This window comes from Archocentrus centrarchus, chromosome 18 (genome assembly GCF_007364275.1).
Source record: "Archocentrus centrarchus isolate MPI-CPG fArcCen1 chromosome 18, fArcCen1, whole genome shotgun sequence".
Classification (NCBI taxonomy): domain Eukaryota; kingdom Metazoa; phylum Chordata; class Actinopteri; order Cichliformes; family Cichlidae; genus Archocentrus; species Archocentrus centrarchus.
Window position 1 is genome coordinate 13,409,136 of NC_044363.1, and position 24,925 is coordinate 13,434,060.

General features: G+C 41.2%; 1 protein-coding gene across 1 annotated transcript in view; it reads right to left on the reverse strand.

Annotated features, from left to right (window-relative positions):
- The window catches only part of nhsl2 (NHS-like 2), a 233,597-nt gene extending 211,215 nt beyond the window's left edge, over positions 1-22,382 (reverse strand). The window contains exon 1 of the mRNA XM_030753635.1: positions 22,085-22,382. Coding sequence (XP_030609495.1) covers positions 22,085-22,382 — 298 coding nt within the window. The remainder of the gene's footprint in view (positions 1-22,084) is intronic.
- Between the last annotated feature and the right edge of the window lie 2,543 nt (positions 22,383-24,925).

The window sequence follows — 24,925 nt, forward strand, 5'->3', positions numbered from 1 at the left end:
CCCCCCCCCCCCCCCCCCCCTTCCCCCCAAAAAAAGTGCGACTTATAGTCCAGTGCGACCTATATATGTTTTTTCTTCTTTATTATGCATTTTTTGGCTGGTGCGACCTATACTCCGGAGCGACGTATAGTCCGAAAAAATACGGTAATGAGGTTCGGTCTGTTTTACACAAAAATAGCAGGTAGAAACATCCTCCAAAGAATTACTTTTACTTTCTTACTTGAGTACATTTCAGAGCCTGTACTTTTTTACTTTTACTTAAGTAAAGAAGTTGAACCAGTACTTCGACTTTTACTAAAGTATTTTTTAACATAAATACTTGTACTTCTACTTAAGTACAGAATGTCAGTACTTTTGCCACCTCTGTTTACTGCAGCTCACAATAGAAAGCTGTGATTCTTCTCCCCATGCAGAGACACTACAGCTGATCTTAGGGTTCCTCCAGCTTCTGAATCCCACTGTAACCCCTGAGTATCCTCATGTTGGTGTTTAGGTGGAGGCACAGTCACCCTCTACTATGGAGGACACAGAGAACAGAGCTGTGTTTAAATTCCCTTTCACAGTTTGTGTCCTACAGAACAGATTCAAGCTGAGTGCATTCATTAGAATTAAAATTTAGATTGGAAAAAAGTTTGTGTTCTCATGTATTATTTTATATTATTACAATAATATATAATAATGTTCAGTCAGCTTTACACAAAAATAGCAGGTAGAAACGTCCTCCAAAGAGCTACTTTTACTTTCCTACTTTGAGTAAATTTCAGAGCCTGTACTTTTTTACTTTTACTTAAGTAAAGAAGTTGAACCAGTACTTTGACTTTTACCAAAGTATTTTTTAACACAAGTACTTGTACTTCTACTTAAGTACAGAATGTCAGAACTTTTGCCACCTCTGATCAGCTGACTCCATCACTGGGAGGGGCAATTTTCTTGATGACTCTTCTTTTCATTTGTTGATCACACCATCTGCTTCTTTAAGCATTCAACTTCGTACAACATAAAATGCAATTTAACAGGTATTGGCAGTTGGATTGGAGCCATATTATTAACCTTTTTTCTGTACTGATTTCCTTCTTTATAAAGTGAGCAGAGGCTAAATGATAGTTAACTCGGTTTTAGCGGTTGGTGTCTGATCAATTGGTGTTGAAAACTATGCAATTTCATAAACTATATTTGGGAACTAGCATAATCCAAAATTGGTGATTTTGAAGTCATCCATGAGTTCCTCCCTGATTGCATTTACTGAAAAATGAGTGTGGGGGAAATATCCAACCCCCACCCCACAAACCTCTGTAACTACCTTGGCAATCACCAGCTGCTGGATTCACACTGGTCAGCTGAAACCTTTTAACATAGGACCGACCCTAATGCCTTCTTCTGCCTACAGTCTTGATGTATCATCATGCAATGTTGCAAAGACATCCCTTCACCTGCATATACCTTTTATTAACTTTTTACTAAGTGCAGTTCCACTTGTTGCATTTACATACTGCTGCCATCAAGCAGCCTGGATCTGGATCTTTGAACAAAATGCTTCTACTGAGACACACTTTCTCAACACACACTGCCAGATAGGAATCTGCCCTGTAGGAGACAGAGTAAACACTATCCTTAGCACTACAAAGGAAAACACAGAAGAAGAGAAAAGACAGATTCAAAAGAGGAAATGTGGAAAATCTTTCTGGACTCAGAGCTGAGAGTGCTGTTCTGCACATGTACAGGATTTCATCACAGGGCCTCTTCCTGCATTATATCACCGCTGTTACCCAATCTCCTGCACTCCAGTGGCGTTTGTTATTTCTCGTAGTGTGGAGAAATTTGGTGATCACTCGGACAGTCCTTCTCCAGTGATATTTTTTTTCTGCAGGGAAATCATCACAGGACAATAAACCGTAAACTGAGTCATAAAAGTAATGAAAACCTCTGGATAATAAAATACTATCTTAGGGGAACTAGACTTTGAGTATTGGGTCAGAAGCCACACAAAGCAGTAGATGAATGCTGCTCCATTTATCAGACAGTGTGGGACCTTTATGTAATCTGTGAACTGCAATCATCGCCCCTGTAAGATACCCAGCTGTGTGGTGAACTCTACTTAGCCCATCCAAGAAGGTCATGCTTAATTTCTCATGAGTGTAATTCTAGTATTTATTAGTCTGTTGCTTAATACAACTTAGGACTTTCACCTGTTGGTCCAAATATAAAAAAAAAACAAATAAAAACGACACGACACTAATATTAGCGCTTCAAAATATGGAATTCAGAAAACAATCAGTTTGTTAAGCGATAAAGTATCAATCTTTCTTCTTTTTTCCAGGTTCTTCTGCATTCATTGAGCTTGTTGTGCTTTTAGCATGTTGTAATGCTTCGTGTCTTGTTTTATTTAATAAAAACAAGCCTCTCCAGAATAATGGAAGGCTATTCTCAGCTCTCCAGCTTTTATCAGCCCTATTCATGCACAGCACATCTTTAAGCTAACTGTACACTATATCCCATGGGCCCATCATGTCCCAGACAACAAACATTTGAACGCTTCAGAAGTGAATCACTCATGGGCCGACTAAGATTTGTGGACATTAAGCTTACAATCGGCACATTTTTATAGGGAGCGATCCAAACCACACGGCAGCATATTAATGGCTAACCTTGTGATGTGGATGGATCAGCTCAGACTTTACCTTGACTGAAGTTTGGTCCGTTTTCTGCATCTACTTCCTTTATTGGGAAGAATTAATCCTTCCTGTGCTATTGTGATTATATTACCCTAACCACAGCTCTGTAGCTAGCCACCAGGTAGCACATCATTATAGGCCAACTAGCCCAATTTCACCTAACCCTCCAAACATTGCTGCTATTTAGTTTTGCATCCTTGCTTACATCCAAAGTTATAGCAGAGCTGTATGTTAAGTTTTTTAGAAATACAGGCAGAAAATGGTCTATCATCTTTAGAAATCTAGCCAGCTAATGTCCTGCTAAGTTCTAACTACTCTTAACCTTGTAAATCTTCTCTAACATGAATGCCTGGACATTAAACTTTATTGTAAAACTGAGGAGAACAGCCACATTGATTATTTTACTTCAAACTGAAAGAATTTGGACTGTTTTTTTTAACTTTTAACAAGTCATTTTGGGGAAATGGCGGACCACTGGACCCAGAAATGGCTGATGATGTCAGAACTAACACTATACAATGGTATATTAGATAGGACTGGTTAATTAGATAAATATATGAGCTGACTCCATCACTGGTAGAAGCAATTTTCTTGATGACTTTTCATTTATTAATCACATTATCTGCTTCCTTGGGCATTCAATTTGGTACAACATGAAATACAAATAAAAAAGTATTGGCAGCTTGATTGGAGCCATATTATGAACCTTTTTTCTGTACAGATTTCCTTCTTTGTGGGGGAAATATCCAACCCCCACCCCACAAACCTCTGTAACTACCTTGGCAATCACCAGCTGCTAGACTCACACTGGTCAGCTGAAACCTTTAACATAGGACCCAACCCTAATGCCTTCTTCTGCCTACAGTCTTGGTACATCTATGTTACAATGTAATCATAGAATTTAAAAAGAAGATAATAGATCAAATGAAAGAATTCTCAGCTTGATGGAATATTTTTCAGCCACTTGGGGGCAAAAGAAACTAATTGTGTGAACAGTATTGACACCACTGACTTGTTAACAGTCACTGAGTAACTTTTGATCTGTGAGAAGTCATGTGTTAGTCTCTTAGCTCTCTACCAAGAAATATATACTGTGCTGTAACTCTAGTTGCTACACAGTCCACCAGCCGGTCTCTAACTGCACCATCACGTGCTGGGCAGGTACTGCAAAGTGGGGTTATAGGGCTTTTATTCTGGAAAAAATAAACTGCCTGCTGCAAATTTTTTGGTAACTTTATGTCACTATTTCTCAATGCTTTTCTTGCACAACATTCTTAAAAAGCCAGAAAAGGATCGAACCCCATACTTGACATTTTTTTTTATCAGTAATAACAATAAGGAGCCAGAATGTTACATATTTTCCATTAAAAACCATTCAATCACCTTAGTTTTACTTCATAGTTTACTTCATAGTTGTCTACACCCAACCCGCAGTCGCTCCATGTCCCACAGTGGGGCCCACCCCACAGTTTAAGTAAAGAATTTAAGCACTTATTCTCCACTACAGGGTGCTACAAGGCCTGGCAAATATGAGGCTGAAAACACATGCAAAACAGTTATACACTAATATCAGGGCCAACTCAAATGGGCTCCAGGGTGTTTACAACAAAATCAGACTCAAACATTACTCAGTGTTCTGAGTAGCTGACACATTTTTGTTTTTAAAATATTACGTGCTTAACTCCATGGCATAGTTTCAAAGACTTTTTTCCTCTCAAAAAAGGTGACAAATTAAATACCAAATGAGGAAAAATGACCTAACTCTTACTTTTTTCTCCTCTTTATCCTCCCATCCCTCCTGCATTTCCGTCCTCCTTTCTTTCCCTCTTCCCTTTGCTCCTTTTCCTCAACCCATTTAATATTTTTTTTCTCCTTTGCCTCTGATTATCATCCATCTTTCAAATTCCTGTTCAAACTGTTCACACCTGTGCCTGTGTGTGTGTGTGTGTGTGTGTGTGTGTGTGTGTGTGTGTGTGTGGTGTGTGTGTGTGTGTGTGTGTGTGTGTGTGTTTACACATTGACAAATTGCTGCTGATATTAGAGAAAGACACACTACATGTAGTCACAGCATGAGGCACGGGTACAAAAGACTACAAAACACACGCACACACACACACACACACACACACAAGCTCCAGCAGAGGGGGCGAAATGTAAAAGTTTCATCCCTTTTGGCTATCCATTGTTTGTTTTGTTGGTAACACTATAAGTTCCTTCATTTAACAGTAAGCGTGTGTGTGTTTGTGTGCTTGTTTTGCTGTTGTTGTGGGGACATAAATCTGCTTACAGTCACATTATGAAGAAAGTCATCACGACGTAAATCATTCAAGTTTATGCTGAAGAAGGTTTAAGGTTTGGGTACATCTCTGTAAATAATTATAAGACAGTGCAATGTCCTGTGAAGAGATGGAAACATGACTCTGTGTGTGTGTGTGTGTGTGTGTGTGTGTGTGTGTGTGTGTGTGTGTGTGTGTGTGTGTGTGTGTGTGTGTGTGTGTGTGTGTGTGTGAGAGAGAGAAAGGGAAAGGACCAAGTTCCCTGCCAAGACAGGAAGTTGTTAGTAGGTTTTCTTCTCTGACTCCATTTACCTGAAACCACAGCTCACTTTCATGAACTGGGGGAACAACAGCACTTTCACTCACTCACTCTCCCCAACACACACACACGCACGCACACACACACACACACACACACACAAGTGGGTAATTAACAGCCACTTCTACCAAATAGACCACTAAGGGGGCTTGTGCTCCACCTCCAAACAATCCTAATGATTCTCACTTACACTGAGAATGTGCATTCACACAAAGACTCACTAGAAACTTCCTACACACACATTCATGCTTTCAGAGAGATCATAAAAATCAGTCAAATCATTCAGTATGAGTTCCTGCTTAGTTTGACAACACAAAAAAAAAAAAATCACACAAAAGTTGAGACAAATTGATCTTCTAACTTTACATTTAAAATCAAAGGGAAATCTGGTTCTTATGTTAAGCTAAAGTTAATTGTTGCCATATCTGCAACATCAACTTTGCCCTAGCTCTGCTATTTAAAATTTAAGGCCATGAATACAGAAACACTTCCCCATATTCTTTGTATCAAACCCAAGGAGCATCTAAAAGAGAGGCAGCGGACACTTTGAGAGTTCTTGCTTGAAGAAAAAATCAAAGACAGTTGCTGTAGCTCAGTAGGTAGAGCAGGTCACCTACTGATCAGAAGATCAGCGGTTCGATTCCTGGCTACTCCAGGCTACATGCCAATGTATCCTTGGGCAAGATACTTAAGTTGCTCTCCGACCGTCCTGTCGGAGTGTGAATGTTAGTTAATTAAAAAAAGCACTTAGCTTAGTAGAAACATGGAAGTGCTTGTATGAATGTGAGTGCATGGGTAAATGTAAAACGTGTTGTGTAAGCACTTTGAGTGCTCTGACTGAGTAGAAAAGCGCTATATAAGAGCTAGTCCATTTACCATATTAGTAAACAAGGCAAAAAACTGAGGCTGTCTGGTGAAATACACGAGAACTTGTGTATCATCTGCAACATTTGTAATATTCCACATTATTGGGATAATAATGTTACCCAGATGGAGGAATTATCCTGAAAACAGAAGAGGACCTAGAAGGCTTCCTTGCAGAACACCGTGCTCAGTACACACGTTTGTGACACCATCAACAAAAATATTTGTTCCTTCAAGTATGAAACTAGTCAAACACAACAGAGAAGCACAGTATGTCAATTAAAATGTCAGACAAAATTCAAATCTTGTTTAAATCTATTGCGTTTTCTCATTATTTACCAACTTTCGTAAAACTGAATGGGATGTGGTGGAAACACTTTAAGTCTCATTTAAAATTTAGAACATTTATAAGCTGGTGATGGTAGAAAAATCAATTCTGTGATACTGAATAGATGCCAAAATTCCAAAAATGTGATGGTACTTTGGGTTTTTCTTTGATCCCAGAGGCCAGAGGTGCTGGATATACTGGACAACAATAACCTGTGGCTACAACAGATCCATGGAAACTTGTGAAATGAAATAAATATATACCAAGAGTTGCATAAATACCATAAACAGTACAAATGATAGACGTAGCCACCGTGACGTCACCCTGTAATGAAACCCCAACCTGAGAGTTTTTAACTGTCGCCATCTTGGGCTTTTGAAACTGAATGTGATGCGCGAAACCAAACGGTCATTGGCTAAGCTGTTAGTCAGTGAGCATACCCTGAATAATCCACCTTTCTGAGACTTAAAATGACCAAAATGTATAAAACAGACTTAAAGTTTTATTCAGCATGACCCAAAATGAGTGACTGAGCCCATAAACCTGTCATTAAAGTGTTTACAGAGGCCAGGCCCGAGGGCAGTTTTCCCACAGACCGCTATAGAACCAGAAGTCTTTTTGCAACACCAGGCATTGCCCCCTGGTGGTCTTTAAATAGAATGCAGATTTAAGACACGTGCATTTCCTTCACTTGTCAGAGGTGGATGCTTTTATACTGTCTATGGCAGGGTGTCCAAACTTTTTTCAAGGAGTGCCAGACTTGACAATGTGAAAGTGCCCAAGGTATTTTGGTATGGTAGGTATGGTATTATTTTAAAGAATAAAAGATGCATATAAATATTATTTGATACTTTCATTTCCATGCAGCAAACAAACATGAAGTAACCAAATGTAGAGCATAAAAGTCTGAATTTCCAACTGAAATTTATAACATACAGAAACTGTAAAATACTGCTGTGCAATTCTGATAACAGAGCAACAGGTAAGCTACTGACACTAATGTGAAGGTACACAGGGCAGGTCTGGCTCCAGAGCAGTGGTAGAACTGCGTAAAATGTCACTTAGTCTGGATCTCAAGCGGCAATCTGCGCACACAAATATGTGGAGCCAAACAAGCTGAACATTTTCTCTGCAAATGTTCACGTCTCTGGAAACTTGTTCTTATCCAGCTGCCAGTGTTGTGTCAAAAAGTGATTTCAGAAAAAAAAAAAGACTTTTATGCAGGACTTATAAATAAAATAAAGAAATGACCTGTTTTGTAAGTATCTTTATGAACGTTATTGTATCTACATTATAATCAATCCAGTCCTTTTTGGCCACATCAGCTATCTACTAGCTGTGATGTTATATTTGTTCCCTAAAACAGTCGTTGAACTCACCAGTGCTAACTGCTGCATACTGCCTCGTTTGCACACCCGTACTGATGACCATGACCTCACTCGGAGCTGGGAAGCATGTGGTGCAGGAAACTGTGACAAGTGTCTCTGGAAAAGTTGCAGCTGTGTTTGCTGCGAGGTCTGGGGAAGTGAACTCTGTATGTACGAAGGGAGCGCTGTATGCACAAAAAACAGGTCGTCGGTGGAGGATTTCAGCTTTCCGGGCTATTTCAAAGAGTCTCCAAAAATTTCTATGTCATGGGCCAATCACAGCATGGGCTGTGATTGGTTACCATTCGATCTTCTTCTTTTTTAGGTTTTGAAGTAGTTGGCACACGTTGCACGACATTGCCTCCATGAGTTAAAAAGAGGAATTGCATGCTCAGTTGTATCCACTGCTTGGTCGGGCGGGCCAAAAATAACATGTATGGACTCGCAGGCCAAATCAAATCTGAGCTCGAGCCAAGTTTGGCCCGCAGGCCATAGTTTGGACACCCCTGGTCTACGGTATGGATATTTTCTGTGTTTTAGTTGGATGATAAGGGAAAAACTATATAACCAAATGCCAGAATGCAACCAGTATCTAACAGAGACATGCAGATCTGCTCAAATAATTTACAGTGAGATAGTTTTGCTGGTGAATGCTTACATATTACTTCAACCTTTATTTAACCAGGAAGTGAAATTCTTAACACTAAGAATTTCTTTTGCAAAGTTGTCCAGGAAAGAACATACAAACTGCACGCAGAAGGGCCTTCAGGACCCTTTCTGCAACGAGGTCATCAAAAGTGTTCATGGGTTGAAATGTTCAACTTATTGTTTGTGAATTGCAACAACTGCATCTGTTAAATATTGCCCCAAAATACATCATCCACATAGGTTTATTTATTTATTTATTTTATGTTTGAAGCTCTCATGTCTGCTTTTCCCATAGTTTTCTATGCCATTATGTAATACAGTATTTGAATGAATAATTCCACCTAGTTTATGAGAATGTGCAAATTACATTTGCCTCTGGCAATTTGGCAGCTCCAAATATTGATTTAAACTAAAAACAAAATAAGATTATTGAAAAAATAAAAGTTGGAGTGGTGGCAGGAAGTTTCTCAGTGCTGCTGCCCTCTGAATCATCAACTGTAGGAAGAGAGGTGGAGGGGGAGGAAAAGTGAATATTTTGACTCAAGGAAAGAGTCCACGGCCTGTAGATATGATTAAAAAAACTGTGGGATTATAAAACACCTCCATATTGAAAGTCGAGAAGTCCAAAATCAAACGCTGACCATAGCGCAAAACGAATTTTAGGATCATGTTTGTCTCCTGTCACAGAGGAGAGTTGGAAGATGAAAAAAAGAAAGAAAAATGTGAGAAAGGAGGGGAAGGGGAATTACAGAGAGGAGACGACGACATGCAGGGATACTAAGTCATGAGGGTGACATCCACCCGTGGGAATGAGGAAGGAGAGGAGGAGGAGAAAGACAGAGGAGGTAAAGCCTCTTAATCATTTCCTCATCAGCTCTTTGATTAAGAGGATTTGGGTTGAAATAGAAGAGCAAAACAATTCCAGTGTTATGGACACACTGAATGAAAGATTAACATTAACTGCACCATCAAATGTCCCTCTTTTGAACTACCTTTTACTTGACTAAGTCAATAATAATCTGTTACACAGTCTTATTTTTATTGGATATAATTATTATTAAAGATCATTCATAATTTATCAGTACCTTCTGTTAAATAAATACAACTTTAATAACAAAAAATATATATTTAATACCAGGCAGGGGTTGGTAATAGGGATGCACTGATCCAACTTTACCAGGATACTATATAGATACCTGGACTTCATGTATTTTCCAGCACAAGTACAAGTATATCTGTGTTAATAAAGTTTTAATAAAGAGAATGGGAGTCTTTCCTAACTTAATACAATAAATGTAACAAATATACATACAAGAAAATATTCTTTAATTTATATTTATTAGTAAGATAATAAATAATAATAGGGCCAAGATAAATACAATTAAAAAAAAGTAAAACGTTTTGGTGTTATTATTGGTCTCATTGCGCTGCAACTGCTGTAATCTAGAGATGCAGAGATGCTGCAACAACTTGAAAAGGAAAAAGCCATTGACCGCCCCACTTACTACCGCCTGTACCCTGGAGAAGCCACTCCATGCATTTATGGACTCCCAAAGATCCACAAAGAAGGAGTCCCACTTCGACCCATTATCAGCAGTATAAACTCGGTCACCTACAACATTTCCAAACACCTCGCCACCATCTTATCACCGCTTGTTGGCATCACACCCCACCACATTGAAAACTCTACAGATTTTACTAACAAGGTCCAGAATCTTGTACTGGATCCAGATGAAACCATGGTGTCCTTTGATGTGGTTTCACTTTTCACTTGCATACCTACAACTGAGGCAGTGGAGACCGTCAGAAGACGACTACAGGAAGACGATTCCTTACTGAACAGAACCAGCTTCACCCCAGATCAGATTTGTGCACTTTTAGATCTCTGCCTTACCACAACATATTTTAAATACAATGATGGATTCTACAGACAGAAGCATGGATGTGCCATGGGCTCCCCAGTGTCTCCCATTGTAGCCAACCTTTACATGGAGGAAGTGGAAAGTAAAGCTCTTGGTTCTTTCAAAGGGAAGGCACCTAGCCACTGGTACAGATATGTAGATGACACCTGGGTCAAAATCAAAACCCAAGAAGTAGAAGCCTTCACTCGTCACATTAACTCAGTGGATAAATACATACGTTTTACCAGGGAGGACACCAGAGATAACAAGTTACCATTCCTGGACTGTGCGGTGCTTATCGAGGAAGATGGAAGCCTCAACATTGAAGTTTACCGGAAGCCCACACACACAGACCAGTATCTCCTCTTTGACTCCCACCACCCTCTGGAACACAAACTTGGGGTGATCAGGACCCTACAACACCGTGCGGAAAGTGTTCCCTCTAAGGCAGAAGGGAAGCATAAGGAACACACACACATTAAGAAAGCCCTCAAAACATGCGGTTACCCCAACTGGGCCTTCATCAAATCAGCTAAGATGCACAGGAATGAAGGCCAAACACAAACTACAGAGAATGGGAAGGACAAGAGGAACAACATTGTCATCCCATATGTGTCAGGCTTGTCAGAGAAACTCAGAAGAATTTTCTCCAAGCATGACATCTCAGTATACTTCAACCCAAGTCACACCCTAAGCCAAAAACTGGTTCATCCCAAGGACAAACCCGCCAAACACAAGATCAGCGATGTAGTGTATGCTGTTCAGTGCAGTGAAGAGTGCTCGCACCTCTACATTGGTGAAACCAAACAGCCTCTTCACAAACGAATGGCACAACATAGAAGAGCCACCTCGACAGGACAAGATTCAGCAGTACATCTGCATCTGAAGGAAAAAGGGCACTCTTTTGAGGATGCCAATGTCCACATTTTGGACAGGGAAAACAGATGGTTTGAAAGAGGAGTGAAAGAAGCCATCTATGTCCACTGTGAACAACCATCATTGAACAGAGGAGGTGGATTACGTCACCAACTTTCCCCCGCTTACAGTGCTGTCCTGAGCTCCCTTCCCAGACGTCTCAACCCCCATTCACACCTTTGTTCCAGTGACCTCAATAGGCCACAGGAAACAATGGAGCGGAGTCCTAAATTGGTTTCAACTGAAACCACTGATTAAATATGACCCACGCCCCCTTCACACCTGGGCACATGTGTTCAAGCACATGATCAATAGAGGGTCATAACCACCTCCAGGGGACTACGCCCACAGGGGTTTAAATACCTGGGTCTCTCCACCATTTGGTTGAGAACTGAAGAAGCCTTTCGGATGAGAGGTGAAACGTCTTCAAGAAACAAAAAGAAGTCCAGTCGCCTTTTTCAAGCTCCAGAGACTACTATGACCTGGATAACTGAGAATCTACACAGACATAGAGATGCAGTAGTTTCTTTTCCTGCACCTCAAGACAGCTGGAGTTAAATTATTCTAATCAAGTGGACACCAACATGCTGTGTGCCCATAAGTACTAGCCCATAGATCAGCAGATTGTCCTGGTATCTGATTCATGTACTGGCTCCGTGCATCCCTATCTTTAAACGTCTTGTTTTGTCCAACCACCATGTCCAAAACCCTAATCAAATATGTCAAATATTTCCCATTTAAAAAACTGCATGTTTTGGCTAAAAAAAAAAATACTGTAGTACCAAAATAGTTGCACGTTAGTTTTTTAATCTACTGTCATGCTGCCTTTCCATGCATAGATTAAGTCATAAAGCACACCATAATAAACTATCCAAAAGACAGCTTGTTAATAGTCACACCATTTCACTAACACCTGGCTAGTAATTTGAGTGTTTGCAGACAAGTGGGCATGTTCAATGCAAACTACAGGCAGCTGCAGCAACCTGCTAGCAACAAAAGAAATCACAAGGAGGTTTTCAGTGCAGCAACCTCTTTGCAACCAGTTTCACATAGCAAACACCAACAACCTCCAGCAACCATTTGCCAACTGGTCACAGGATAAACGCGTTTCCCCTCGTGAACTGTGGTTAGCAAACAGTCGCTGGCTGGTCTTTAGGTCTCTGTGTCTGGGGCCTTAGGCAACTGGGAGAGGCTCCAACCCCCTGCAGCCCTGAATTGTATAAGCAGTTACAATAATAGATGGATGGACAACACAGTAGTGTCAGCAATTCCCCTGTCAAGTGAATGCACCATAAAATGTTTAAAAAAAAAAAAAATGTAGTCAGCAACAGCGCTACCAGCAGTAAGCAAGCAAAAGTTATTTCCTTCTCTAATATATATAAAATGTGGACATTGCTTCTGGTCTAATGTTGCTTTCATTAAAGAATTTTTGAATGAAATTCTCCAGTGTTATGTGATTTGGGTAATTAAAACCTGCAGAAGTGAATGACACTTTCATGCAGTTGTGCAGCAGTTAGCAAAACTAAGGGCACACCCCTTTTCAGTGATGTCACAGCAGGTGCTTTGCCTTCAGCAGCTTAGGGATAACACCTGCTGTGAGCTCAGGAAATGGGAATTGTCCACAAGTGAACTGAAATGTGTTCTTCATACAACTAACACGGCTGGGACTGTGAGACCGAGGGGGGAGCATTTTCTTACAAGAAACTTAGAAAAACTCAGTGCTGGGTCAAAAAAAGGAATGTGGTTTCCCACATAGTATAAAGCTGGAAAAAAGCACAAAAAGAAAACACTAAACTTTGGTTCCCATTCACATACTTGGGATACTCCCGCCCCACTTTGGGTCAGCAGCAGCCAACAGAAAATGGCAGGAAATAAGCCCAGCATGAAAAATGCTGAAGGGGAGGTGTTGCAGAGGGCAAACTCCTCAAGTTTGGGCCCTTCTGAGTGACAACTTCCAGTGGAAAGTGGACACATACACACACGCACGCACAGATTCCTCCCACTATCATGCTCTCCAAAGTGACGACTGACCTCCTGTTCCTCTCTGTATCAGTGTGACTCCTCCCCTCCTGTCCGGGGGGAGGAAGCCAGCTCCGATTCCCTCGTCTCTTCACCGTGCAGAGATCTTGGAAGCGGCTCAGGAGATCCGACTCCTGTACAAAGTCTACACTGGGTGGAAAAAATCCCCTCATCCAGGCTGGGAACATGTGTTTCAGTGTGTGTGTGCAGCTTGCAGCTCAACTTTTTTGGCAGGTGGAGGGGGTGGGGGGGTGTCAGTGGCTGTTATTGGAGAGAAAGGACAGATCCAAGTTTTTTCCTTCTAATGAATGAGGGAAAATAATATGAGTGTTTCTCATCCTTACAAATTGGAAAACCCTCAACTATCTTAACCTAACCAAATGTTAACCACAGGTGGCGGTCGTATGGATCCATTTTAACTTTTCCACTCGTGGTTTAGCAGCCATAACTATGCACGGGGGGGCATGATCTCAACATGTTGAAGGAGTGTGCATGGGGCTGTAGGAGGAGAGATAAGCCATACATAAAGACATCGGATGGTGGGGTCTGTTTAAAGCCTTTCCAAAACCAAACACATGAGAGCAAGTGTAAGAAATGAATTATACTCATGAACTGCAAACTAACTAGCTTACATCCTACAGTCAAAGCTCCAAAGCCAGTGGCATTTATTATAGCCTACTGCAGTTTTAACTATAACAGCACTGTGTGGTATTCTTTCTTCATTTAAGATGTTCTTAACCCAATCTTTGTGATCTAGAAACTACTGCCTGGAACATCAGAGTCACAGTAAACAAACATATTGGTTAATCCTTTAAAAGTAACAATACACAAAGGAAAATATGACCTACTGTGCATAACCAGTAGTTAAAAATGTGTAACTGTCAACCTGGTCAAGGTAAAAAAGCTGGATTTGGAAATTAAATACTGCTAAATAATGATGCTAATAAATAACTAACCAGCCTGTTCTCATCTCCATGACCTCAGTAAGTACGGCTCTGTCAAAGCTGGTGGTGCGACTAATTTACACAAAAGGTGTGCTTTGGCATGTGCGCTGTTAAGCCCTGGTTATGGCGTAAGTAAGAGTGATCAGTCACTCCCTAAGCATTATTTCTAAATGAGCAGCAACACTATTGTAAAGGGGCTGTTAACCCACACTACGATCTTGCCCTTACTTTAACCAAATAGTTTTTAAACCTAACCAACAAGTGGATGTGAACGTAAAAAGCAAAGGGGCATGGATTTGGATTTTCTTGGTCGTTTTGGATTTTCTTTTCTAAGTATGACCTCCCAAGACCAATTTGGCCAATTCTGTCTGTCTAAGATCTATAAATAACAGCATACACAAACAAAAATCAAGCTGCAGGAGATGACTGGCATGAGTGAGTTTGATCTGTACGTGGTCATAAGTTTTTATGATTGACTAGACATAGTTATGTGTAATGGGGAGATGCAGGAAGCACTCGGACAAGCAGCATTATAGAACATATCGCAATGAAAACATGTTAGAAATCAAATTCAAAGTTATTTTTACATTTAACGTAGGGCTACAGCCATAAAACTGTACCAGTATATTCGTATAGATGAAACCTGGGTTTACCTGTCTATTCACAGTCAAGTCATTTGTATTTATATAAGCACACTGACCCAGTTAAATCAAACGTATTAGTATTCCAAGTCTCCAAAAACGCAAGCAACCAGCATGATTAAAATGAAAAGCAAAGCAAAAAAATGTGAAAATAATGAAAACATTATAAATAAATAAACTAATCAGAAAACCCGGGGATAAAAACAGCAGGCTTCCATATTAATGGTTAACTGTTAAAGCCTGGTAAATAGTAGGGAAGCCATATCTAATCATATGATGTGACTGTAGTTAACGTTGGTCCAGCTTCTGGACACAGCTGCTCTGGAAATCTTCTAGTATTTACTGCAACAGCTTAAATGTATTTATACCTAAAGTAGGGGAGTGTCACTGATGCATTTAGTCTTTATCTTTTAATTTAGGTCGAAGCATGTGTAATTAGAGCTCTGCTGGTCCTAAATGTCAGCTGATGTCCGACACTCAGATCCCTGTCTTTATTAACCATGATGATGAAGACAGAAGATCCTACTTTAGCATTAGCATGACCCTTTGATAGAAGCTAAACAGGACAGTTGCCAGAAAAAAAATCAAAGGAAATTACCAAAAACTGAATAAATCTCGTATTTCTGCATGTCTAGATATGCAGACAATGTATACACAAACAATAAAATCGACATCAACCAAGCAGGTGGTCACTTCTTATGCTATGTTAACGTTAGCAAAAAACTATGATAGCTAAAAACAGGACATCCAGACACCTTAAACCGATTTGCTGAGGAACAAATGAAACACTGAAACAAACCAAACAGATCATCTGAGTGAATTATAAACTTCCACTCAGCGGCGAAAGCCAGCGGGAGTTTGAAAAAGATGTGCTGGCAGCCGGGCGTTCTCTCCGGCTAAAGGGAGCCTCGATAGCCCGGTCAGCTGACAGCTAGTGAGGCGAGCTGTTGGTAGAGCAGCGGCAATGGACAGCTCCGAAAACAGCCGAGCACTTTTTGCAATTAAGCGATATCTTGATTTTTTTAAAAAGCTGATATTTAAGGTTTACACATTTACATTCTTATCTGAAAACATCTTAAAAGTTTATTTTGTGTCACAGAAACAGTCATTTTTCAAAATTTTTGGCCGCTATCCTCCGCCATTTTGTGTTTGAGTTTTGATGCGCAGTGAATCATGGGATATGGTAGGCCACGAAGGATACACCGGACCCATCCTTCAAATTCGAGAAAAGAAGGACGCATTCGTCGACCGCATTTGGAGGAGTCTTCGAAATGTGGACTTCGAAGGATGCAGCCCCTGAATTTGGCCACAGCTCATGTCCGAATGCTGTATTTGATGCTAAATGCAGTGATGGTGGAGGATTTTGGTTTTCGCAATTGTTCCAGAAGTCACCAAAATCGTCAGAAAAACTCGCTAGATCTGTCGCTACTAGCATTTTGGAAACAAAGTCGCTAGGAGGGTCTGAAAAGTTGCTAAATCTAGCAGCAAAGTTAGCAACACTGACCAAAAGTTAAGCTAGAAATTTTAATATACCTTTTCCAATCATAAGCGTGATTTAACAAATGTTCCAGATTGAGCTTTAGGGGTTTTATTAGTTTCACAAATGATTCAGATTGTTTCATTATGGATAGTAAAGGTAAAATAAATTTTAGAATCTATTAACAAACAGAGGGTACAACACACAACAACTAACACATCTAAATAATTTAGTTTTTATTAAAGAAGAAATTTTATGGAAATATTAAAAAGTAATTTTAAATAATGTGTGATACAGTTTAATAAAAAAAAATGTACAAAAGAAAAACAGAGTGCTCACCGTGAAATAGATTGAACCAGTCACCGCCTACATTTTAAAATTCACCACACAGCTGCCTACAACAAAATAAAATAAATTACTTCTCCCTCATCCACCATCCTCACTGCTCTGCCTCATTCAGCAGCCTTTCAGCTCTCCTCAGGCCTGAAACCCGTCCGATTCAGCTGCTCTCTTTATTTCTCTCTTTATCTCTCTTTACTCTTTATTTCCTCACATTTATTTTCCACACTCTGCCCCCCCCCCCCCCCCCCCCCCCCCCCCCCCCCCCCCCCCCCCCCCCGCTGCTCTGCACAACCAGAACTCCACGGGGTTCGGTCACGTGCGCCCCCACTCTGACCTGCTCTGCCCCGGATCAACATTCCATCCATGACCCGTTCAGCCCTGCAGTAATTGTTAAAGTTTTATCTAATAGTCCCCTATTATCACATCTAACTAGCTCTGTCTAATGTTACAGCAGCTGTCATGTAAAAATGTCAACTGTGCTTCTAGGCAACCGTCCCTCAAATGCTGCAGTTGTTATTTTGCATTAACATGTTAGCATGAGCCTTGGCTAGCAGAGCTAAACCAGAGACTGACAGACAGCTCTGTGGAGCTATCACAAATTACAAGAAAACTTCAGTTTCTATTCATCTAAATGTGTGAGAACAGTAACCACAGTGAATACCAATCTGATTTCATAATTTTTCATATTAAACTTCTTCTTGTGTTGTCATTGCCTTCTCTCAGCTGGTGTTGATCCCAGCTGCCAAAGTCACCAAACTGAACCACACAGGCGCAGAGAAAATACAAAGGGGGCAAATAAATGAAAAATGATGAATTAAAAAAAAAAAATCAGTCCTTCATTACAGTTTTATCACACAGGCTTGTTATTTTTCACTCAAGTTGAAAATGCTATATAGCTAAATTTATCACGCACTTTTCTGATTCCTACATTTTACAATTTCAGCTCCTTCATTTCATCAGAAACGTGTCCAATATTACAAGTTTAAATACGCATAAATGGGAGGTCATAAGGGTCAAAGAACTGTAAGGCAGCAAAAAAAATGCCGTCAAAAAAGACCTAAAGAATAAGCAAAACTGAGAAATCCAAATGTTTCCCACAGTGTCCCATAGCTCTCTCTCCTGTAGTTTGTCTTTTATCCTGTCTTCCTCCCCTCACTCCCAACCAATTAAGGCAGATGGCTGCCCCTCCCTGAGCCTGGTTCTCCTGGAGGTTTCTTCCTGTTAAAAGGGAGTTTTTCCTTCCTGCTGTCGCAAAGTGCTCATTCACAAGGGGTTGTGTGATTGTTGGCGTCTCTTTCTAATATTGTAGCGTCTTTGCCTTACAGTATAAAGCACCTCGAAGCAACTGTTGTTGTGAATCGGTACTAAATAAGTAAAATTGAATTTAATTGTATTTAGGCCTCATTATTCTGTTGGTAATGTGTTTTCTTTCCCTGCTGAGACAGTAGGAGGTAAGAGAGAGGGAGTAAGAGGCGGTGAAGTGAGGATGACGATGAAGGCCCAGGCAGGCTTGTATTGATTATTAAGTCGTGTGCTTCGGCCCACATGTTAGCTATACAGTAAGAGCCCACACAGGATTTTAGAAAGGGGAGAGAAGAAGAGTGAGGAGCATCAAACGCAGATGAGCTCATGTATAAAAATGCTCTCACACACACACACACACACACACACACACACTGGCCAACACATGGGTGAGTTTGTCTCTATAAAGTAAACCAAAGGACAAAATGTATTTTATCTCCCTTCCTCTCCTCTTTCCAGCTCTACATCTGGTCTGTTTTAAGAGGGACTTTCTCTTTCTGTCTTATCATACTGTAAGTCCACACACACACACACACACACACACACACACACACAGACACACACACACACACACAGCCTGCTGACAGCCTCATAAACTCATGTTCACAGTCAGTTTGCTTTATTCATTCTCTCACTCTTCTTGAGCTGCAATGCAAACACAGTCAGAGCCGCCTTCGATAAGTTTGTGCAAAGTTTGCAAAGCGAAACAGGCTGGTGGCCACAGTGCAGATTTCCCATCGTGCATCTGGGCTGCATCTCTGTATTGCTGTGCCAAGCAGCCATGAACGTGTCAGATATTAGAGAACAGAGCGGCTCCTTCGTGTCGTCATTGGACCGGTTTCCAGCCTTTTGTTTTTCACAGAACACGTTTGCTTTGGTTGCCACGTGTAAAATCAAAACCAAACCCTCTTTATGCTTATTTCTGACTGATGTTCTCACATGTTTGCTTTGCTTCTCTTCAAGTGTCCCTCCCTAAGCTGTTGTATATGCGAGGCACACACAACACAGTCTCACAGCAGAAACTGCCATGACTTTTAATCTACTGATGTGTGTTTTAGAAGATGAATTTTCCTTTTTTTTCACGTTCCTGAACAGAATTTTTCATCAGACTGGTCTCATATGTACAGAGTCGTGTCCATGTAAACAAAATTAACGTTTTCCGCTTTTAAAGGGGGGGAAAACTCTGCAACGTTTTGCAGCTCACAGCAGAGGCCCCAGTTGAGTCATGCGTGGGACAGGTTTTTACACTTCATTTGTATTACACTGCAGAAGTTAGAAATACGTTAGTGAGTTAAAATATTTCCCACTTTTCTCAAAGCTCCATTTTCTCCATTAGCCCCGGTGACGCGTCCTGCAGGCACGGAATACACTGAAAATACATTGGGTGCAAATTTGTGATGACTTCATGAAAAAACTTTACAATTTGTATCCATGAACCATAGATAGTACAGAAGGTGGATGCAGCTTCCAGATCTGTAAAGTGAAGCCAACAAGAAAATGCTTTAAACCTGCGTTCTATTTTAACGGCCACCAGGGGGCGATAGCCATGGCTGCAAAAAGACTTTCTGTCCTATAAAATAGACCAGAATTTATATAGCCCTCTTCTACTCAATTTGAGCACTCAAGGCAGTTTCCTACTACAAGCCATATTCACACAAGCGCTTTTTCCTATGTCTAATCACTTTTAACCTAACAGTCACAACCTTACACTCTAATGGACGCACTGGGGGCAACTCAGGGTTCAATATTTTGACCAAGGATGCTTCAACACGCAGGTTCAAGGAGCGAGGGTTCGAACCACTGACCTCCCGATTGGTCGACAGCCCGCTCTACCTCCTGAGCCACAGCTACCCACAGAAGAAACCCTCTGACTTGACCTCAGTGGACACTTTCCTGACAAGTTCACTCAGTGTCACTCAATTCATGTTACACTGAATAAAACATTAAGTCCATTTTGTAAATTCTGGTCATTTTAATGTGTCAGAAAGGAAACTTGTGAATGACAACTCATTAGCCAATGAAGCAAACAGCTTCACAGTCAGATCCCCTCCCTACACTTATCACTGATGGGAAAAACCGCTCAGCTCAAGGCTTCATAACGGGACTTCACTAACGATGGCTACGCCCATTTTTTTTATACTGTCTCTGCCATGAACACAAACAAACAGCTTGCTTTTTTTAATCTGGCTGTTTTACATGGCAAAATCAGTATGTGGGATGCATCCCACATATAAAAACATGCAGCGTCAATATGCTGAAGCTTGTGTGATATAACAGCATTAACAATGTCGACCCTTCAAACTGCACATTAACAGAAAGGAGTGCATATTTGGGAATTGTGATTCAGTGGAAAAGAGCCTGGAATACTGTCAGGAAAAATCTTCCAAAAGTTTTATTTGTGTGTAGTTTTAGTCGTGTAGCACCAGTTCACACTTTATACTGAGGTTAAAAACTCTACAATATTAGAAAAACAACCCCAACAATCAGATGATTGATTGATCAAATGTGTCGTGACATTTAGGCCACATCTGGCCCACCCAAACACTTGCCATAACCCATGTCAAGCCATGACTTTTGAAACCACATCTGGACCAGAAAACATCTGCCAGAGCTGTGACTGAGCCATGAGTGCCAGATTGGGTCCAAATGTGTCTGCTATCCATCTTCCAGACCAAAGCTTCAAAAATTACACAACGCCAATGAATGTTAATACTGACAGCACTCATGTCATTAGTAGTACTGTATTATTATTATTATTATTATTATTATTATTATTATGATGATGATGATGATGATGCCAACCTCAAGTGCTTAGAAAAAAACACACAGACCTGCATCTACTCAGTAATATATTAAGTAATTCAAATCATGAAGGGATGCACATACAAACAATACTTGACAAAAGTCAAGTAAAGCTGAATCCTTTATACTTATTCTTTAAATGTTTGTTTTGACACTTAATAATACAAACTGATGTTTATACTTCTTATAAAACATCTGTATTTGTGCGCAGGGGTGCACACGAACCTCAAAGTTGTGCCTTGAGCGTTTGTGATCAAATATTATGATTTCCAGAATATCTGGGTTTCTTTGTGGCACCTTAATTAAAAAAATTAATCCTGCCTTTAGCTAAATGCTCATCAGTCACTGTACTTTATGTTGTATATTTGCCAATACACGAGTTAAACTCAGGTTTGAGTTAAAGGAAACAGTTTGCGCCCCCTCAGGAGACAATTACATGCCTCTGCACATGCATCACTCAACATACAGAAGAACCACTGACTTTAAACTAAACTTTGGTGCTTTGGCCGACAGCTGAGCACAAACTGAGCATCGGCATCAACAACGATTTAAAGTAAAACGGAGCACAGGAGGCCAAAGCGGCAGGTAGAATGACAAAACTCCAGAACACGCGTGACACGCATTTTACACCGAGTCCACATTCCACTCTCCACACCCACAACGTGCTGCCTTCAGGTGCATCTTGTAAACCTGCACATCCCCGAGCCAAGTTCGAAAAAGGTTCACGGGTCAGAGAAGCGACCCCCTTGCCCTCCCTGCTGTCCCAAACACTTATAATACAGAAGTTAATGGCATGGTAATATTATCTCTACCTCCTTAATCATCACATCTTCGCAATTAAATCAAGTTTCGTGTAAAATCCTAACATTTCCAAGTGCTGTTTCATCTCTTTTCGGCATCTTTCCAAAGTAAATTCTGGTATTTCCTGAAGCAACTGAACGCGGGGCACTCTGCTGACAGCTGACAATAACAAACCTCAAACTTACTCACACTCCAAATAAACGTGAGCATGCAGTGTACAGGGGTGACCTCTCACTATCTGCGGCCACGGCGAGTCATGGCTTTCTCACAGAACCACAAAACCCCGAATCTGCGCTGATTTCGCAAAAGTTTGACCCAACTGCTGTCACCACACACGAGACTAAAAAGCTGCTTCAGCTCCCCTTCTGCAACTGCAAGTTGTGCAAAGTGACCGCAGGTGTGCGTTCCTTGAGCTGAACTAATGGTGTTTTGGTTTTGGTTTTGTTTTTTTAAAATCTTCTCTTACTTCTCGGTGGAGGCTTGCTGACCAGCTCTGCGACGTGCCTCTGCAGTCGGAACACTCTGCCCTCCAGCGCGCAGGACCGGTGGCAGATGGACACCAGGTCTCCCTCCAGCTCCTCCAGGATGCTCACCGAGTGCCGGGACAAATCCGAGAGCTGTCGGAGCACCGAGCACAGGGTGAAGCTGCACACGTCCACCAAGTCCCCGAAAATCTCCCCCCGCTGCTGCTGCTGCTGCAGCAGCCTCCTGCCGTCGGGCTTGCACACATCTTTCGGAAGTATCGTGCGTTTACAAAAAGGCATGATTTCTTCCACCAATTCCAAAAAATAACAAACTCCGCAGACAGTCAAGTTATATTCCTGTGGTCCTTCTCCCTCCGGGTGGCGCACAGGCACATGCTACGGATCCTCCGGGAGGTAAAACTCCGCTGCTGTTTGAGCGGCTTGGAGCGAGTTGCGCGTCGTGCGCCCTCATTGTTTTTGACTGCGAGCGAAATTTTCTATTTTTTTCAGTGGAGAGGAGAGACTCGGCTGCTGCAAGGATCGCTGTCAAAGTAGGCACAGTGTAACAAGAGAGACATCCGGTTAAAAGCTTCAAAATTAAAGCCTGAATTTACTGTAGTTCCAAATAAATTGCCAGAATGGATTTGAGGATGGAAGCTGTCATTCGTAGCGGGGAATCCACTGATTCTCTGAGCCAATCGGTTTTCTGTATCATCAACCGCTATGCCCTAACAGTCAGGGAAGCTGTTAAAATCAACCTTGAAATTAGTCGTGTTTCTTTGTAAATCTTTAGTCTCATATCTTGAAACATAAGAATGTTTTCATGATATTTTTGTGCTATTATCGCGTATTCTGTTGTCGCTTTGGCAATCCCTGCTCCTTTTTCTTTTCTTTTCTTTCTTTCTTTTTTTTTATTTACATGTTTTTATTATGAAAAGATTCAGCCCATGCTCAGATCTTATTAAATCCGGCTTGGCGCAGCGACACAGTGCGCAACAGTCTGGTGTTTCCCGAGGAGAAAACCTGTCTGGAGGAGGGAGAGCTGAAGAGAGAAGAGGAGGGAAAGAGAATAGGAGGGATGAAGGAAGGCTGGAAGAGAGAAAAAGGAAGATGGAGGAGGACAGGCAGGGTTTGGATCATCTCCTTCACGCACCACCACCGCGCGTGACTGCCTGTCCGTGCCCACGCGTGCATGTGCGAGTGGGTGAAAGGCAAAAATCAAGCGAGTGGGCGCTCGTGTCCGCAAACTTTAGGAAGCTGGCTTTGTGCACGGGGCGGGGAGGCGTGTGGAGATACAGATCCACAGCAGAAGTGATTTTTCCCACTTTGATGTGGAGGAGCTTGTGTGGAGGGCCTGCACAGAGCTCCTGACTTCGGCCACATGCAGCACCTTGCAGACTGCGAGCCAGGACGCATCTTTGTTAGCCTTCACTAACTGCAGCCAGGTGCAACATGTGGAGGAAGGTTTCCCATAAGAGAAGCTGCTGGTGCTGCAGAGTCACGCCTGTGGTTTTGGAACTATCACACACACATGAATGGCGGTTTATTAGGTACATCTGGCTGAAACTTGCTGTAATAAATGCTGTAATAAATCTTTCACAAAAGTCATAATATTCAGTTATTTTTGTAACATCCCAGAGACGAGAACACGGGGATGTGTTTTTAAACTTGATTTGTATCTATTAAAGTGCCAGCTGAGTGGAGGAATGAAATGTTTATGTCATGTCCAGTAGCACCTTTAACATCAAATGGGCCAAAAAGTAGATCCAAATAAGAAGAACGGTCTCCAAAACAGAACCAAACATGTCAGCGGAGGCTGCGTGGCGTAGAATCGAGGACGCTTTAAACAACTGGCTCTTAAAATGAGGAGAGAAAGAAAAACTAGGAAACAGAAATTCCCAAGTCAGAGAGCTGTACACCCCCACCACCCCCCTGAATCTTTCTTCTCAGAATACATGTGCAGACCTCTGCTCCAGACCCAGATTTCCAGATGGGGACAGCAGTGCTCAAATACATTACACGCTTCTAACGTCATTTTCTCTGAGTCTGCAGGTCATTACAGTGACAGTTCAGATCACAAATGCTTTGTTTTAGTCATTTAGCGGCTCAGATGTGAGGACTGATATTTTTGCAGTCCTCTGCTACATTTGAAAGTTCATTCTCCATCTTCAAAGTACTGGGTTTGAGACAGCGATCCAAGCAGTAAGCCTTTTCTATGAGAGTTCATTTGTGCCAAAATTATGTTCAAAGACTCAAAGGCTGTGACAACCACCAGGATGGTCGTCACTCATCAACAGTCATTCTCCCAGTCCGTTCTCCCTCTTAACAGACAAACACTCCTTTCCTTTTTAATTTTGATTGAATAGGTATTCTTGGTCACAAATTGCTCACAAATGTAACTGATCAATTTTGTAATCTGTGATCTATAAGCTACAATTCCAGCAGCATAAAAGACACTTAGCAGCAGATCAGAACATAGCATAAAAGAAAAACATTTATTACATTTTCTGCACCACCAGCTGAACATACATGCACATTCCTATGACAGCATGACACAGTTTGCACTGCTGCAAAAGCAGGGCTTCAGTCGGAGGTATTAAGAGCTACAAGTTGCATATATAAAACATACCATTGCAGTAAAAAAATCTACATCACACTTAACGATCACTTTAAATTTAAAAAAAAAAAAAAAAAAAGGGAAAATGTGGTGCTTCCAGCTGATTTTAGCAGCTGACCATAATGTGGTTCCGGTTCATGTGTTCACCATAAGTTATTGTGGTGATTTAATCAGGTAAACAGAGCTAGCCACCTTTGTGATGCTGAAAACGCTTACTTAAGATTGC